At 31.4% G+C, this 17746-nt stretch overlaps 2 protein-coding genes across 2 annotated transcripts; one reads left to right on the forward strand and one right to left on the reverse strand.

Moving 5' to 3' along the window:
* Positions 1 to 468: 468 nt before the first annotated feature.
* On the forward strand, positions 469 to 8084 carry LOTGIDRAFT_137839 (hypothetical protein; the record flags this gene model as incomplete). Its single annotated transcript, XM_009047851.1, has 18 exons — positions 469 to 604; positions 920 to 1028; positions 1284 to 1427; positions 1682 to 1817; positions 2073 to 2175; positions 2577 to 2676; positions 2869 to 2918; positions 3161 to 3245; positions 3661 to 3760; positions 4041 to 4081; positions 4269 to 4331; positions 4642 to 4716; positions 6411 to 6520; positions 6666 to 6706; positions 6875 to 7009; positions 7249 to 7428; positions 7637 to 7720; positions 7956 to 8084. 18 exons carry the CDS (start codon positions 469 to 471, stop codon positions 8082 to 8084), a joined length of 1821 nt encoding a protein of 606 aa, XP_009046099.1.
* A 3634-nt stretch (positions 8085 to 11718) lies between these two features.
* Positions 11719 to 16939, reverse strand: LOTGIDRAFT_224583 (hypothetical protein). Its single transcript, XM_009047852.1, has 7 exons — positions 16742 to 16939; positions 16330 to 16453; positions 14692 to 14867; positions 14370 to 14457; positions 14005 to 14192; positions 12891 to 13032; positions 11719 to 12619 (listed from the first exon to the last, which is right to left on the reverse strand). Exons 1-7 carry the CDS (start codon positions 16876 to 16878, stop codon positions 12509 to 12511), a joined length of 966 nt encoding a protein of 321 aa, XP_009046100.1. The 5' UTR covers positions 16879 to 16939; the 3' UTR covers positions 11719 to 12508.
* Positions 16940 to 17746: the final 807 nt, after the last annotated feature.

Raw genomic sequence — 17746 nt, forward strand, 5'->3', positions numbered from 1 at the left:
ATTAACAGCTGATCAAGTCTTTACTAGGCTTGGACCTCTCTCAAATTAAGCCCACCAAGTTAAGACTCTTAACAAATAATAGAGAATAGACTTCCAAATCTTCAGATTGTCAGTGGAACAGAAATTCTAAATTATTTTGTTATTATTTGCATGATTTGATATATATGACTTGCATGTTTTGATAATTATAGGATGTCCTTACAATATAGGCCTATCTAGTTGGATTTGTTTCAAGCAAAGATGAGATTTTTCATTCAAAATTCTAACATAAAACAAAAATTACCAAATGCTACTATGTTTTTAAATGTCAATCAAATTTCCTTATAATACCAAGCTGCAATGCGAAATTCCTTGTGTTGTCTTTTGTCTGACAAATTCTTCTAAATATCTGTCACCTCAAAGTGGCATGGAAATTTAACTTAAACAAATTCAATGACATAATACTTTTTAGGAGAAAAAGGAGTCAGTATGGCAGGGTTTCAGAGACAGAAGGATTATAATTCAATTGGTTCATATTATGAAGATAAACAAGATAATACAATGGATGCAGAACCTCCTCAGTTTGAAACTGAAATGATTCATATGGTTCCAGAGAGAAGCAATTGTAAGTGCCAATGTGCTCTAATTGTAAAGTTTACTTTCTGAATGATTGCTATCTCTTGTGGCAAACTTTCAATCATTGCACAATGCATTGTTTGAAACATCGGTGGATTCACCCAAATATAGGAAGTGAAACTTTTTGAGTCAAATTGGTGCAATTTAATAAAGACAGAATCTGACTGATGACAGTCCAAGGGGTCATGAAGGTTTTATTTCACATGCAGTCTTTAGGATGGCATCTCAAGGACAACACACTCTGTATAGGAGAATTGTGTGGATACCAATATATATTAAAGTGGAATTATATTTGTGTTTACAGCTCGCTGGAATCATATTGAAAATTTAGATGATTTTTTCACCCGAGTTTATCAATATCATCAACGTTCAGGTTTTATGTGTATGGTTGCTGAAGAAATATTTCAATTAGTGTAAGTTTATCAAGGTTTATTTATAATATCTATTTTCAGATGGTTTTTCAGAGTAGACTTATAGAATAATGTCTGAATATATAAAGAATTGTGTTCATCCTCAGTTACACTTGACTTTGATGTTTAACTGATCTTATGATTAATTTTCTATACTAGAGCTGTGTATGATAATGTTAAATAAATGCTTGTTAAGACCATTATTCAAGTTGTTCATATCAACAAATTAGATCATTGAAGTTTTATAATCTTTTTCAGGCAATTTATATTTGTTGTGGTATTTTCATCATTTTTATTGAAGTGTGTGAATTACGATGTTTTATTTGCCAATGTATATTATAATACTACACATAAAGTTACTATTGAAGAGGCAGTCTATTCTACAGATCAGTGCTTGGATAGGTAAAAGTTTATTTATTTCATAAACTTTTAGAACAATATGTTTTATAAGTCTGGAGTATATAGATTCAATTCTAACCAAACTTAAGTAGACTCTTTGTTTTAATCTTTTGATTCTGATTCGGAATGTTCACAAATATCATTTCACAGTGTAAGCTTATCTAAGCCATTAGATTAGGAATATGAGCCTAGATATTATACATATAGTTTAAGATTTAGGCTAGCCTATATTTATGTTAGAAATTTTGTCTTTTCAGATTTGACTTCACCTTGATAGTGTGTCTCATTATAGCTAGTGTTTTTTGGTTGTTACGTTTAGTGAAAGTTATTTATAATGTATTTAAATATTCAGAAATACGCTCCTTCTTCCTCTCAGCACTCAATATATCAGCTGTGAGTTTATATTTTATTATTATTTTAAATCTCATGTAAACATGAGTTATTGGCTATTGGCTGTGGCTTTGAGGTGGAAATGAAATAGATGCTTAAAAAATGTATTATTACGAAGATTGAAGTGAGTCATTTTAATCCAAAGACTTGGAATAACAAAGCCTGTAAACTTCCTGATGCCATTCTCTTATTTGATGATTTATTGAAACTACAACAAAATTCCAATACCAAGCAGGATGTCATTATTATATTTTTCAGGTAGATTTACCAAACATGACCTGGCATGAAGTACAGAGAAGGTTATTAGAGGTACAGAAAGAACAACAGATGTGTGTACATAAATCAGAATTAACAGAATTAGGTAAGTTTACCTTTTGATAATCAGAAAAAAAGATTGTGTTGGTATTTGAGGCCTATAGCTATTAGATACTGAATGATTCTTAAACAAAAATAATCTCTCTTTTGAATGGATATCCTACAATTTGGACTTTGAGATATGGTAGAATTTGAAGTAATCATCTTAAAAACAGTTTTTGTTACAAATCATTTGTAACAAGTCTCTACCTTAGCATTTGACATATGTACTATAAATATAAGGCTCTTGGTTTAAACCATACACAGCCAGATTTGAAAAATATGACCAAAAGACTAGTATTTATCTTATACATGTGGCCTTGGTTTCATATGGAGAAGCAGACACCATTGTTTTTTCACTAAATTATATCAAGACCAGTATAATTATGTATACCTTTGTTATTCTAGATATCTATCACAGGATATTACGTTTCAAGAATTATTTCATAGCTATGGTTAATAAAGATGTTCTACCAGTCAAATATAATGTACCCTTAATTGGACCGTGGTACGTTTTGTTCAAATATTTCATTATTTCATTTTTTTTCATTTGCTGTATGTTTTTTCAAATGGAAACATGAAGAGTATGAAACAGTATTTTTAAGCTTTGATGTTAGTATATTGTATGGGTTATATTAGAATAGGTAGATATATTACCTATATTGGTGCTTATTAGTTCAATTTTTTAAATATTTTGCAGTGCCTTTTTGAGTACTGGATTGAAGTATAATCTAGAGCTGATACTATTTTGTAAGTTATTTTCTTTTTTAATGTTTTCTTTCTATTAATAATGAAAAATGCTTGATTTTTTTCTTTCAATGTCTTTAAATTGTTTGCTTGCACTTTGATGCAAATATAGATTTTCATTATACTTGACTTAATTGGACTTGGTTGTCAAGATTTGAACAAGTCTGCTGTTTTGGTGTGTGTTACCCTTGTTTGCAACTCACAATTTCATAAAAAACTATTAAAATCTTTAATTCTGTTTTAAGGGGGTCCATGGTCACCATTTCAAAATAATTGGCATTTAAGAGATGATTATAAAAACACTAATAGAAGAAAACAGCTTGGACAAGAGTAAGTTTAACTTTATCAAAATTATTATGAAATACTGGAAAAGTAAGGTTGCAATAATTGGTACTTTTCTCATCTTATTTCATCAATTTCAAAAAGTCCAAATCTTCAGCCTTCAATGGCTACTTGTAGAGCATGTTAAAGACAGAAATATTTTTCTTCAAAGACATACATCTATTGAGTTTCATGAAAATGTATATGTGTTTCTAATATTTGTTAATAATAACTATAGTTGCTTGTTTTATTAAGATAGTGATGATGATCTGTTAAAGTAATACTGTTAAGTTTACATGGGTTATAATGAGATTTTATTGTGTATTATGGTCTTTCATAATTCAGCCTATTTTGGGTGACTTATAGTTTTTGATTCTCTTTATTTTCATTTATGGTTCTAGCAAATTATATTTTTCTTCTATAGGTTAAGTACAAGGTTTTTTTGGCATGGTATAGCTAACTTATTTTTGTTACCAGTGATATTTTTATGGCAGATTTTATATTTCTTCTTTAGATATGGCGAGGTCAGTAACATTTTTGTTTTATTGGGGACAATATATCTATTTCCAATTTTCTTTTATTTAATGAGTAATATTTCCACATTTTCATTCAAATATTAAATTTTTAAATGGACATGTAAGGGAGCTAAGTTGATAAAGAAATATTTAAATGGGTGTGCCCATTTTAAATTTATTCTGTTAAATTAACAGCTAGACGGATGTATTTGATCTTTATGTCAGTTGATGCAAGAAAGTAGGATGTAAAACTTCATTAATTTCATTTCAAAGTTTTATTTTATTTCAGTTGATCAAAAGACAGCCAGGTGCACTGGGAGCTAGAAGATGGTAAGTTTTGTGAGTTTACCAAACTCACAGTTGTTTATAATCAAACCCAACTTTAGTCTGGATTTTCTACCTGAAAATTAAGTTATCACACCAAAATGTTGAAAATCAGTTCAATTTAACCTGGTGCCTGGTTAGACTTTTTTTCTATATAGACTCTTAAAATGTTTTTTGTTCAAACATATTTCAGGTCTAACTATTCAAGAAATTACTTACGTCATTTCAATGAAGTTGATCATGAATTTGATGCCAGGTTGGTACTTGAATTAAAAGAAAAGAACTAAGCATTCCAGAAGAGCTTCTACCCAAATAGTTCCATTTATTTATTCGTCCCTTATATATACCTTTTAGAAAACTCCATGTGTATTAATACTTTTTACAAGTAATGCAAGTTCCTAATTGTATAGTGCCATTAAGATATGTTCACATTCCACCAGAGTATTTGAAGAATTAACACACATATATGATATGCACTGTTTTGATCAAGGAAATGACAATAGGTCATATTTGGTTCCAGCTAAAGCAATCAGGGCTATTGAACATGTTTTGTTACAATATTTCAGATTAAGTAGAGCTTATAGTTTATCAAACCATTATATGAATATATTTACTACACCTATTCTTGTTATCATAGCCAAGTAAGTCCTTTCAAATTACTTTCTTTAATTATATTTTAGCAGTGGGTTCGTTTTGCCGCATTGCCTAACTTGCACAAAAACGACTTGTAAAACGAAACTAAAGGTTTCTGATAAAATCAGGAATGGCCATTTGTTTCACATGAAATGAAATATTTTAATATGGTGTCCCGCATCGATTTTTATACGCCCACATCTCTCTATGTGGACGTATATTGTCGGCACCCCCGTCCATCGGTCCTTCCGTCCATCCATCCGTCAACATTTGCTTGTAAACGCTCTAAAAACAAACAAACAAACAAGTTATTACCAAATTTATTTATTGCACTTGTTTCGTTTTATGGATTTATGTATTTTGTATTACGGTTCTGATTGTTTGTACTTGGTATTTATTTTATTAGAGATTTTACCATAAAACTATAGTTTCGATTTCCCATACAGGTCCAAATTATACATAATAAAAAAAAAAGATGCGGGACAACAGATTATAATATTTCGTTTCATGTAAAAAATGGCCATTCCGGATTTTCTCAGAAACCTTTAGTTTCGTTTTACATGTCGTTTTTGTGCAGTTGGGCACGATGCGGCAAGTTGGGCAACGCGGCAAAATCAACCCACCGATATTTTAGTTGTTTGAACTCTTTATTTCTGTATTTATTACAGGAATATAGCTTTCTTTGCTGGCTCTGTATTAGCTATATTAGTTGTTTTAACTGTTATTTCTGTATTTATTACAGGAATATAGCTTTCTTTGCTGGCTCTGTATTAGCTATATTAGTTGTTTTAACTGTTATTTCTGTATTTATTACAGGAATATAGCTTTCTTTGCTGGCTCTGTATTAGCTATATTAGTTGTTTTAACTGTTATTCCTGTATTTATTACAGGAATATAGCTTTCTTTGCTGGCTCTGTATTAGCTATATTAGTTGTTTTTACTGTTATTTCTGTATATATGACAGGAATATAGCTTTCTTTAGTGACTCTGTATTAGCTATATTAGTTGTTTTAACTGTTATTTCTGTATTTATTACAGGAATATAGCTTTCTTTGCTGGCTCTGTATTAGCTATATTAGTTGTTTTAACTGTTATTTCTGTATATATTACAGGAATATCGCTTTCTTTGCTGGCTCTGTATTAGCTATATTAGTTGATTTAACTGTTATTTCTGTATTTATGACAGGAATATAGCTTTCTTTAGTGACTCTGTATTAGCTATATTAGTTGTTTAACTGTTATTTCTGTATATATTACAGGAATATAGCTTTCTTTGCTGGCTCTGTATTAGCAGTATTAGTTGTTTTAACTGTTATTTCTGTATTTATTACAGGAATATAGCTTTCTTTGCTGGCTCGGTATTAGCTATATTAGTTGTTTTAACTGTTATTTCTGTATTTATTACAGGAATATAGCTTTCTTTGCTGGCTCGGTATTAGCTATATTAGTTGTTTTAACTGTTATTTCTGTATTTATTACAGGAATATAGCTTTCTTTGTGGCTCTGTATTAGCTATATTAGTTGTTTTAACTGTTATTTCTGTATTTATTACAGGAATATAGCTTTCTTTGCTGGCTCGGTATTAGCTGTATTAGTTGTTTTAACTGTTATTTCTGTATTTATGACAGGAATATAGCTTTCTTTGCTGGCTCGGTATTAGCTATATTAGTTGTTTTAACTGTTATTTCTGTATATATTACAGGAATATAGCTTTCTTTGCTGGCTCGGTATTAGCTGTATTAGTTGTTTTAACTGTTATTGATGAAGATGTTCTGAGTGTTCAACATATGTTAACTACTATGACTGTAGCAGGTAGGTTTTTAAATTTTTGTATGCTTTTAAAAACTTTCATTTTATTAGCTGACATTCAGAAAAAAAGATTGAGTTCAAGTTCTAGTATTCTTGTATTAGAAGACATGTTGTATGAATTGTTTTCTGTAATGTTTACTACTTTCAGGTGTTATTGTTACTGTTTGTAGTAGTTTGATTCCAGAAGAGGTAGGTTGATATAAATTTGTTGTTAATTTAGCTGGATAATGCTTCTGCAAATGGCTGGCATAGCCATATGACACAATATTATAGGGAAAACAACCATTTTTTCTTGGAAAAGTTATATGTTACGAACTGCTCCTTGAATAATCAACATGTATTTTTTTCTGATAACAGCATACAGTACATTGTCCTGAGAGATTAATGAAGAATATATTAGCTCATATACATTATATGCCTGAACAGTGGAAGGGTGTAGCTCATACTTATAAAGTTAGAGATGAATTCTCTCTTTTATTTCAATATAAAGCTGTAAGTCTGAAACCACTTATTCTCTATTTCAATATTCTCATATTTTCAAAAATTTTCAGTAGTTTTTAGCAGAGTCTCGAATAAGTTTCAATTGGTTAATCATAAAATGAAAAGTTTCTTATGTATAACAACATACTGAAATGAGCTGGTGTTGGTCCACTTTGTTCATTTTACATCATATTAAAATAATGTTAAAAAAACAAAATGTTTATTTGATTAAGCTTATTATTTTTTTTCAGTCCTACCTGATAGAAGAATTATTGAGTCCCATTATAACACCATTTTTGTTGTGTTTCTGCTTTAGTCAACGTTCATTAGCTATAGTAGATTTTTTCCGTAATTTTACCGTGCAAGTTGTAGGTGTGGGTGATGTTTGTTCATTTGCTCAGATGGACGTCAAGAAACATGGTAATCCTGAGGTAGGCATAGATTCATAATTAAATTCTTAGTTAACATCACGTTGACACACAGTTTATAAAGGATGACATTTGTCAGGTTTATTGAGTCTTGAAATATATTTTTTTACAACTGCCTATCTTTGGAAATGATCATTTGTATTGATGATTGTCAAATACATTTTCTGTAGGTACAGGTAATGAAAAATGATTTTAATTGATATTATTTTAGTGGGGAACAGAAACACAACCAGATTCTGATCAATATCATCAAGCAGAAGATGGTAAAACAGAGTTATCTCTCATGCATTTCCATGTAAGTTTGTCTTATACTTACTTTTTCAAAAGACTTCTTTTATTCTTGGAAGTTAGCAGTCAAAATCCAGTAAAATTGTCACTTCAGCTTGTAGATAGTTTGTAAAGGTTTTACTGTATTTGATAATCAATAATGTTTGCAAAATAAAGATGTGATTCCATTTCCTTTCTTAAATTGTTAGTTCTATGTAAGTGTATGTAACATAGAAGGTATCAGTTATCTGTGTATATTTCAGCTTACCAATCCAGAATGGAAACCACCAAACAACTGTAGTTTATTTATCAATAATGTTAAGGAAAATGGTAAGCTTTATTTTCAACTGAACAATAGTCAATTTCATGTGAGAATGAAGTATGTTAAATGATCTAACTACCTGATTTATAAAACATCCTGAGACATATGTATGTTTTTTTGTTGGTTTTTGTAAAGTACCTATTTTGGTTTGTATTCATTTACAGCCCATCGAGATATAGCTTCTATCAGCACTATGAATCAATTAGACAATCCAGCAGCCTCATCATTATATGGTTTATCTGTTGGTCTACCAAGTCTTGGTCCTGCTCTAGGATATGGGGTAAGTACTTCTTGTCAGTATGTGTTCTTTTATCTTCTGGCTGTGAGATAAACCCCTATCTCTTCAAAATGCATGGAAAGAGCATTAGAATAGTTTGTATGGAACTGTAAACCCAGATTCTGTGATCTTTAGGCTCTGCTAGTTATATGCAAAAAGATGTCCCTCATGGCACCCTGCAGTGCATTTCAAATGTACAGTTTCAATATTTCTCTTTGTCAGTATTCCAGTATGGTATCCAGTATAGCAGGACAGAGTACAGCCAACTTTCAATCTACAACTGGTACAATACAGTCATCAGTATCAGGCTTAAAGCTTCGGGGTGCTGTTCAAAATCTTGAAGTTCCGCCTGGTTCTACCAGTGGTATCCTCACAAGCATGACTGGTTCCTCAGAATTGCAACGTAGTAGTTTAGGATTCCCTTCTCAAGTTGGAACCTCAAAATATGTAGACGAAGGAACATTGGAACTCATGTCTGCTGATATGAGCTTTAGTGCACTGTATATGCATGAAATGCGTCATCGCAGACCAATCCGTGGTCCTTCGGGTACCTTGTTAGACACTTTTGATGAACATCGTGTGCGGATGCATAGACAAGACTCTAGTACTCCCCATACACCTTGTATGCCTGAAATCACTGAGCGATCTACAGAAGAGGAAAGAGAAAGAATAACATAATCGAGGCGTGGTTTACTGTAGCTAGTTACCAAGGCTTTTTGGTCTTATTGACCAGTCTGATTGCAGGAGCAAAATATTTTGATGTCATTTTTTTATTAGGACTTTTAAAACCAAAACCATCCTAGTTGAAGTTAAACCAAATTGAAATTCTCGAAAATATTTTGCTGCAATTATTGAAATGTGAAAAAGCCTGTTAGTAATTTATGTTGAATTAAATTTTAGATTTTACCTTAATTACCAGTCTCATTCAACTCATAGCAGTTAAATGTCAGACAGGATATATTTTTTGTCTGTTCTAGAGTTAGATTACAATAACGTATAGTTTATAACTTTATGGTTTCATGCTTACTTCTCTTAAACACCTATTGTCACTTGTGACTCTTGTATATTTTCTATCCCTATCTAAAAGCATTATTTTTGTATATTGATTGTAGTATTGATGTAATACTCTTCCCCACTTCACTGTGTTTTATTATCATTGGAAATTAGAGTCAAACTGAACAATCAGCACTCATTTCAACCAAGAGTTTAATGCAAGCCACATTTTAAACGTTCTAGTCTGTAATATATTTTCTTCTATTTATTTTGATATGTAAATAGTTCATTTGTTAATCTTATGCACAATTTCATTATGCTGTAAGTGAACTTAAATAATAATATGGTGAAGAAATGGATCTTAAACCTAAAGTCTATGCACTGCCATTAGTTACACAAAAAATAACTTGGTGTTACTGGTATGTCCAGTGGCGGTGCCAGTCTTCTGAGGCTGGGGGTACAAATACTGGATAGACTAACCTAATGGGGGAACAGGTCAAGGTCAAGATTCAAAATGTGACATCTCTGTGGAAGTGCCAAGAAATGCAGAAGGAGTACAATTTTATGCGTATTTGTAAGCATGCTAGTTGATGTTCTCAATGTTTTGCTAAAATTTTATAAATATGAGCCATTCCAATTTTCAATCAGATGTCTGTGGCTTCTGCAATTCTACTAAAACTAAGTGCATAAGGTGTCACTACTAATCACGAAGGGCCTTAGTTTTAGTAGAATTGCAGGATCCACAGACATCTGATTGGAATTGGAATGATGCAAATTGATGCTAAAAGTGTCCCATGATACACATTTTTACAATCCCTTTAAGATTGCTTGGCTTGCAACAATTATATTATAACAAAAACACAAGACAATATTATGGAATATAACACACTTCTTTAATAAGTTTTTGTTATATGTGCTCCTCGCTTCTATATGTCATTCAAATCTTACAACAATTATATTGATTAAATGTTTGTTGACAAAGAATGTGACACAAGCATTCTATATAAGGATTAATTTTGTCAGATATGTCTGAGTGAAGGGTTGTTGATAATGCTTAATTATTCAGTTACAGTATGTTAGGTTGAATCTCCAAATGTTTGGTTGTAGTCCTGATCATAGGAATATTTTTCATTATATAATCACACCAATAATTGATTTAAGAAGCCAAACTTATGAAATAACTTTAATGCTTCCATTGTATTGCTTGTATAATAACCGGTGTTATTATGATGCCTTTAACGTATTTAGTTAGTATTTAGTTAAAACGTGATTAACATACTATTATATAACTGTGAATCCTGTATAATTATTATACTTACTACTTTTTCAAAATATTTAAATGATTTCTGCAACTAGAAATATATTGAATTTTGGTAGATGGAAATCAAGGAATTGTCTTGTTTGATGCATAATTAGTTATTTCATTGAATGGAACAAATGAAAATTGATAAACAAAGAAATTTACACACATCCATAAAGATTGTGACCACGAACATGAGCTGTCTATAAAAGCTAGACCAATGTTTATCTACATCCACGAGAATTTGTGCAAATACACTTTGTATATTTTTGCAGATTTTAACATAGCTTAACATGAAAGGCAAAGATATCTTTATTAAGACAGAAAGAGAAAAACATATCTATCAATATTATCAGTCCGAAAACCACAGTCTTACAACACAATGCAGCTATGGACTTTTTCAAAAAAATCCACTACTTATATTGTGTTAGGAGTGTCCATCATAGGAATACATAGTTTGAGATATTTAGTACAAATGATCAAAGAATTTTCTTCTTTTACAAAGGTGAGAACTGTCGACTTCTTATCTCCAACAACTAAAGCCTTCTAGAACCATTTTAAAGCTTGGCTGATATTTAAAATCAGACAAATTTGTTTAGTAATACCCATTTAAATGTTTCATAATTTTATCATATTATTAGACTGTGATACACTTGTTGTTTGTAAATAAAACCAAACCAATTTGATTTTTAGTTTGTCAGAATGCTGTGATGTTTATATACAGAATGAGCAAGTACTTTTTTTCTCTTGTCCAATGTTTTTGATTTGAAACATAAAGAAAGAATAAATTGGTGTGTTAGATAGATTGTAATATAATATACATGTTTTAATTGCATTGTATTTTGTCCCCACATTAAACTTATTGATATGTCATGTTGACTTTTTATTTAATCAAATTGAGTGTTCATTGTGTATTTAAGATCTGATTTCAAAGTAGATGTATAAGCATAAATAAGTGTTTTCTCCCTCTGAGCTTAAGGATAACATCACTTGTATGATGGGGTTAACATAACCAGGAAACCAGAATAAGGTAGTGCTTTCTATCTTTGAGACTGGTGTTGGCATCATGTAGACAGCTCTCTTAGAATGCAAAGTGGAATGAAGAAGGAACAGTTGTTTCTAGATACAACAAAAGAGATTGAAATTAGTTTTTATTGTTAATTGAGCATTGCACCAATAGCAAACCTCCACCATCAATAAATTCACATAGTAGATCAAGTTGGCACAATTTAATGATATCAACAACATATATTTTGGCACTTAATAAAACATTTGTTCTCAATATAATGGTCTAGAAGTCCAGCCATGTTTTCAAAGGTTAAGCCTACTATGTTAGCTATACCAGTAGGATGTATTGTGAAATCAGTGTTAGTGATTGACTTAACAAATGAATATAACTAATGATTTTGAAACGGGGCCACCTTATTCTGACTCTTGAATTCCATGTTTTTCTTGCTGCAACATTATGACACTATTATTTTTACAATTTTATTTTACTGCACTATCAACAGACCAGTACATTAAATTGCACTGATATTCCAAATTTACTAACGAGATAACCTACTTTCAGGGATGTCGATTGAGTCTGATGTACCAGTTTTGATTAATAACAGTAGGACAAAATTAAACGATTAAAGCTATAATGTAGGAATGATAGTTTCATGAGCTGTTAATACAGCTTGCTATATATTTGCATGGAAATTTTACCAAATAAATATTAGTTAACTGAAATTCTAACAGAAATTCTTTCTCGGAATTCATATATATAATTCTAAATATAATATAGGAAAAAGGACTTGAAAATCCTTATTGTTTTTTAACTGCTTGTGGTTTAGATCACAGTGTCGTAGTTCACAAAATTAGAATTATGCATTGTTCCAAAATTTGAAAGACAAAATCTCACTCAAAACTCTAAAAAATGAATCTAAAGATCTTTGTATTTGTCTGTGGCATCAAGTAATTTGGTCTGAGTTCCTGATTCTTTAGCAGAATGTCCAGCATCCTGTATAATATGAAGTTCAGCTTCTGGCCATGCCTGAAAATACACAAACAAATTTATTTAATATATGTTTTTTAGATTTTCTGCAGAGGATTACAGCTAAGCTTCAAACAGAAACCTGTCATGTCTGAGAACATTTATAGAGTCTCTCTTAACAAACTTAATGCATATGCTGTCAAATCTTTCTCAAGTGCTGTCAACTTTTACAATGATGGTTGTAATTGCATTGAATGAAGTCTTTTCCTGACTTGCGTCATTGTCTAATTGAAAAATCAGAAGATATTATATGGAGATAACAATAATTCACCTTATGTAGTTTCCAAGCTGTTTCTGTGGGGCAAACTATATCATATCGTCCTTGCACTATAGTAGCTGGTATATGCCTGATTTTATCTACATTCTTTAATAGATAACCATCTTCCATAAACCCACCATGTACAAAATAGTGACTGAAATAAGATTAAGAATAAGGTAGTCACAAACCCAGAAGAGACAACACAGTCAACTTACAGAGTTGTACAAAGAAGGAAAGATAGCTTGCCAGGCAAGGTAACATACGCCCACTGGCAGCTGTCAGAAATGATTAAACAGTCTTTAGTGACTACAGGGTTGCACAATATACCTAATAGAGTGAAACGTCAGGTCAGACATGATATTTCGGTGAAAAAATATCCAATCATCATGAAAATCGATAGATCATCATGAAAATCAATAGGGATCATCTTCATAACAACATTGACATACAAAATAAAAATCAAAAGAATCTGTAAAAAATTGTAGCCTGTAGAGTGAGCACAAGTTGCACAATATAGCTAATAGAGAAAAACGTCAAGTCAGACACGATATTTCGGTGAAAAATTATCCGATCATCACGAAAATCAATAGGGATCATCTTCATAATGACATTGACACACAAAATAAATATCAAAAGAATCTGTAAAAAATTGTAGCCTGTAGAGTGAGCACGAGTTGCACAATATAGCTAATAGAGAAAAACGTCAAGTCAGACACGATATTTCGGTGAAAAATTATCCGATCATCACGAAAATCAATAGGGATCATCTTCATAACAACATTGACATACAAAATAAAAATCAAAAGAATCCACAAAGAACTGTAGCCTGTAGAGTGAGCACGAGCCAAATGTGAACGGACCGACGGACGGACCGACGGGGTGATTACAATATACACCCATCTTACGTGTGGGCGTATAAAAAACCTACCTTTCAACTTTATTGTGGTACCGTGCAGGACACAGAAACATCATAGATATCCAGAAATCAGTAATATCTTGATGCACTCAATAACCCAAAAATGAATTGGAGCAACTCCCATAAAAAAAGATTTAATGTCTGATCTGAGGAGCGGATAGGGCCAAATTTAATAGGCTTCATTCATCAGAGCCTCACGAACAAACTCACCATTCTATACGAGCGAACTGTAAACACCAGTCACCTAATTTAGTTCTTTCTAATAATTCTTCATCAGAATAAAGTCTGGAGGTTGATAATTCCCATCTACTCCAGGCTTTAGCAGCTTCTAATCTCATTTCTCTATTTTCACCAGTTAATCTTCTATAATATGCTCCTATCATATCATATCTCTCGGACTAGAAGATGAAGATGAGCAATACAAAGCAATGTGCAATGACAGATATATTTTTAAAGGACAGCAGCATAAATAAGCCTACTCTTTATTGGGGGTTTTACTATGATTTTATGAGTTATATGGAAATTTTAAATTAGGAAATTTTCTAAATAATAGGAATCTGAATTAACAAATTTACCGCTGGTATAAATTCATTGTATCTATCCCATTCATCAGGATAGATCATACAGGCACCACCATCTTCATAGAACCATTTCAATTCACGTCTGCAAAATATTTATCATTGTCAAGTAAACGTTCTTTATCCTGTTGCCATAGAATATACTTTTTTTGAAAAATTTTCATACAATCATCAAAAGTTTAGGTTTACTAAAGAGAATTGAACCTTTAATGAAAATCAAAACAACCAAACTTTACAATTCAACATTCAGTGCTGTAAGAAATTTGTCAAACCTTGGTGCAAACTTACTTGAACTTTCTATCATGTACACATTTCTAACCTTTGAAGTGTGAAGATTCCTCTGAGTACCACAGCTTTAACTCTCTCAGGATGTGTTTGACAATAGGCTAAAGATAAAGTTGAGCCCCAACTTCCACCAAACACCACCCATTTATCAATTTTTAAATGTTCTCTCAGTTTTTCAATATCTGCTACCAAATCCCATGTTGTGTTTTCCTAAAAAAAACCACTCAATATTACTTATTTTCCAGTCATTCTTGATATAAATTCTTTAATATAGAACTCATTTTCGTCCTTTAACAGAAGTTAAAGATAGCTTGCCAGGCAAGGTAACATACGCCCACTGGCAGCTGTCTTTACTGCAAGTTATTTATGCTGAGTAATTTCACCAAATTTCAATAACCGAAATACATCAAATTATCATATGAATACATGATCTCACCATGTTTCTTTAAAATCAATTGAAAACTGTAGTCTCTAATGTGTTCACAAACCAATTTTGACGCGTTTTTACTAAGTTAAGGGCAATAACTCAAAGATAGTATGTAGGTTGTTAATACAAATTTCATCAAATTTTCATACATTAATTAAATTATTGCTGACATCAAAACTATCTAGGATGGCTACTTTACATATCTTTGATTGTATGTGTTTTAAACATTCTATATAAACAGATACAGCTGTTACACCGTAATATAACATAAATATAACTAATATTTTTATATAATTTATAATCAATGTTTTATCTAGTCTATTTCTCATATTAACACAATTTAATTTGTTATTTTAAATAATCTATTTCTCTATATCTATTGAGACGACATAGAATAAAGACATCATTCAGCATTGATACATAAGAATCAACATTAAAAACACATTCCCTTTTCAATAACAAAAAAATAGTACCAAGGTTCACTTTATTCAAGTGGTGAATTTTAAACAATCAAAATATTTTTTTTGATATGAGAAGAGTTGAAATTCGAAAAGAATGTTAAAAAACTGGTGATAGCAGATTATGCTATTTCCAACAAGCAATAAGCTTATCTCTATAAATAATGGTTTTCGTACAATTTCATGGACATAAATTACTTTGCTAATTTTATAAGTAAATAAGTACCAATAAATAAAATCAAACATGACTTATAAGAGATTTATTGGTTCAAAATATTTCAAGAGCTATATAAGGTCAGAGGGATTTATGTTACCAACTCAAGTATTCATTCTCTTCTATTTTATTTTATTAATCTATTAAATTAAAGGCAAAGTAGACAAGAGTCTCAATGGAATTTTCTGTCAGTGGCTGGAAAAATATTTCAGTCACATAACATTAAAGGTTATATGGATAAATAATATCTTTTGAGATCCTACACCTATGTACAATCTCAAAACAACAGATTTTTTTAATATATTGGTTGTCCGAGAATGATAACAATAGGTCAGTATTAACATTTGACAACTAAAAACACTTACAAGTTATCATCTTTAGTCACATAGCTGCCACCCTCTGACCATGTCACTTGTATCAGAAAACAATGAAAGAATTTGAGGGCTCAATGGCACATATATTTTCTACTTTAAAAAAGGTAAAAAAGTTCTTCATCTAAATATATTACTAGACTTGAAAAGTTATCAAGACATAGAATTAACTAGTTCTAAAATACAAAAAACTTTCTCTCACCCTAAGTTCTGCAAGTGGTGTTGACTGTCCTGCTCCTCTTTGATCCAATAGAATAATTCTATAAACCTCAGGATCAAAAAATGTTCTACAGTTAGGACTGGTGCCACCTCCTGGACCACCATGCCTTCAATGTATTTTATAATAATTTCACTATTTATCTGTCTAGTCAAGCATCAAGCAGAGAAAAAAAAATTAATAGGATATTGTAACTGTCACTAGAATTATATGAGATAAAATTTTACATAACGAGCACCTAAGCTGTCACACATATTTTACGTATAAGGTATATGTATATGTATTCTCTGTGTCATATAATGAGGCCATATTACACTACTGAGAGTGTCATAAAAGTAATATATCCTGTTAAGAGAGTAGCTATCATCACATCAATATCATTGTCTTTTATACTTACACAAAAATTACAGGGTTTCCATTTTCCTTGCCTGATTCTTCATAGTATAACTTGTGTATATCAGACACTTGTAGAAATCCAGTTTTAAAGGGTTCCTTAGCGGGATAAGGCTGCCTAGGTTCGATGGATTCTGACATGTTTCTTGAAAGGTAAAAACAAATTTCGGAAAAGGTTTGATAAGAGCACTTTACTTTTCTTATCAAACTCCACATGAGTCACATGACATTAATTTACATCACGTGATAGTCACGTGGTTCTTTCTTGTATTGTCAAGATCAGATCGCTTACGCCATTTTTTGTTCCTTTGATTACTACATTATGTTTAAAATTCTCACTTTTCCGGAAAAATGACATAAAGATATGAAAAGTACAGTTGATGCGTTTTGTTTTGAATTGAGATGGACATAATCGAGATATAAGAGTTAACCTTCTGGTAGCCTAGTTCAGAAGTTTATTGCATGAGCGACATCCTAAAATTTTCGTCTGCTACAACAGTGTCAGTAATAGACTAGAATTGTATTGTTGTATCAAGAACTTACAAGTATAATAATATAGTTCGCAACCTTGAAAGCCAATGTTGCATTTATTTTATTAAGAACAAAGTTAATTGAAATTTTCCATACAGCCAGAACTACATAAGATACCGTAGCCGTCTAGGCTAGGCTTCCGCTTCGCAAATCCGATGAACGAACGAATAGTTAGGCCTACTGCAACTAATGTAGTAACGAGCGTGATCAAAGTCGCACAAACATTCGATTCATTGTAGGCTTATCCTTTTTTATTGAAAACTAATTATTGACCTACACCATCATGGGATTGGGGATATCAAGTAACTTAATTTCGTGGAAACCTATTTTTCGTGGATTTCCGGAAAGGATTAATAATTTGCATGAGCGACCTTGCGCGACCTCCGCATTAGTTTGTTTTTATAAACATGGGTTTTCTCTACAATATCAGCTAGTAGAATAAATCCAGTAGTTTCAAGCAAGGTAGAATGTATTAATG

This window comes from Lottia gigantea (genome assembly GCF_000327385.1).
Source record: "Lottia gigantea unplaced genomic scaffold LOTGIsca_118, whole genome shotgun sequence".
Classification (NCBI taxonomy): domain Eukaryota; kingdom Metazoa; phylum Mollusca; class Gastropoda; family Lottiidae; genus Lottia; species Lottia gigantea.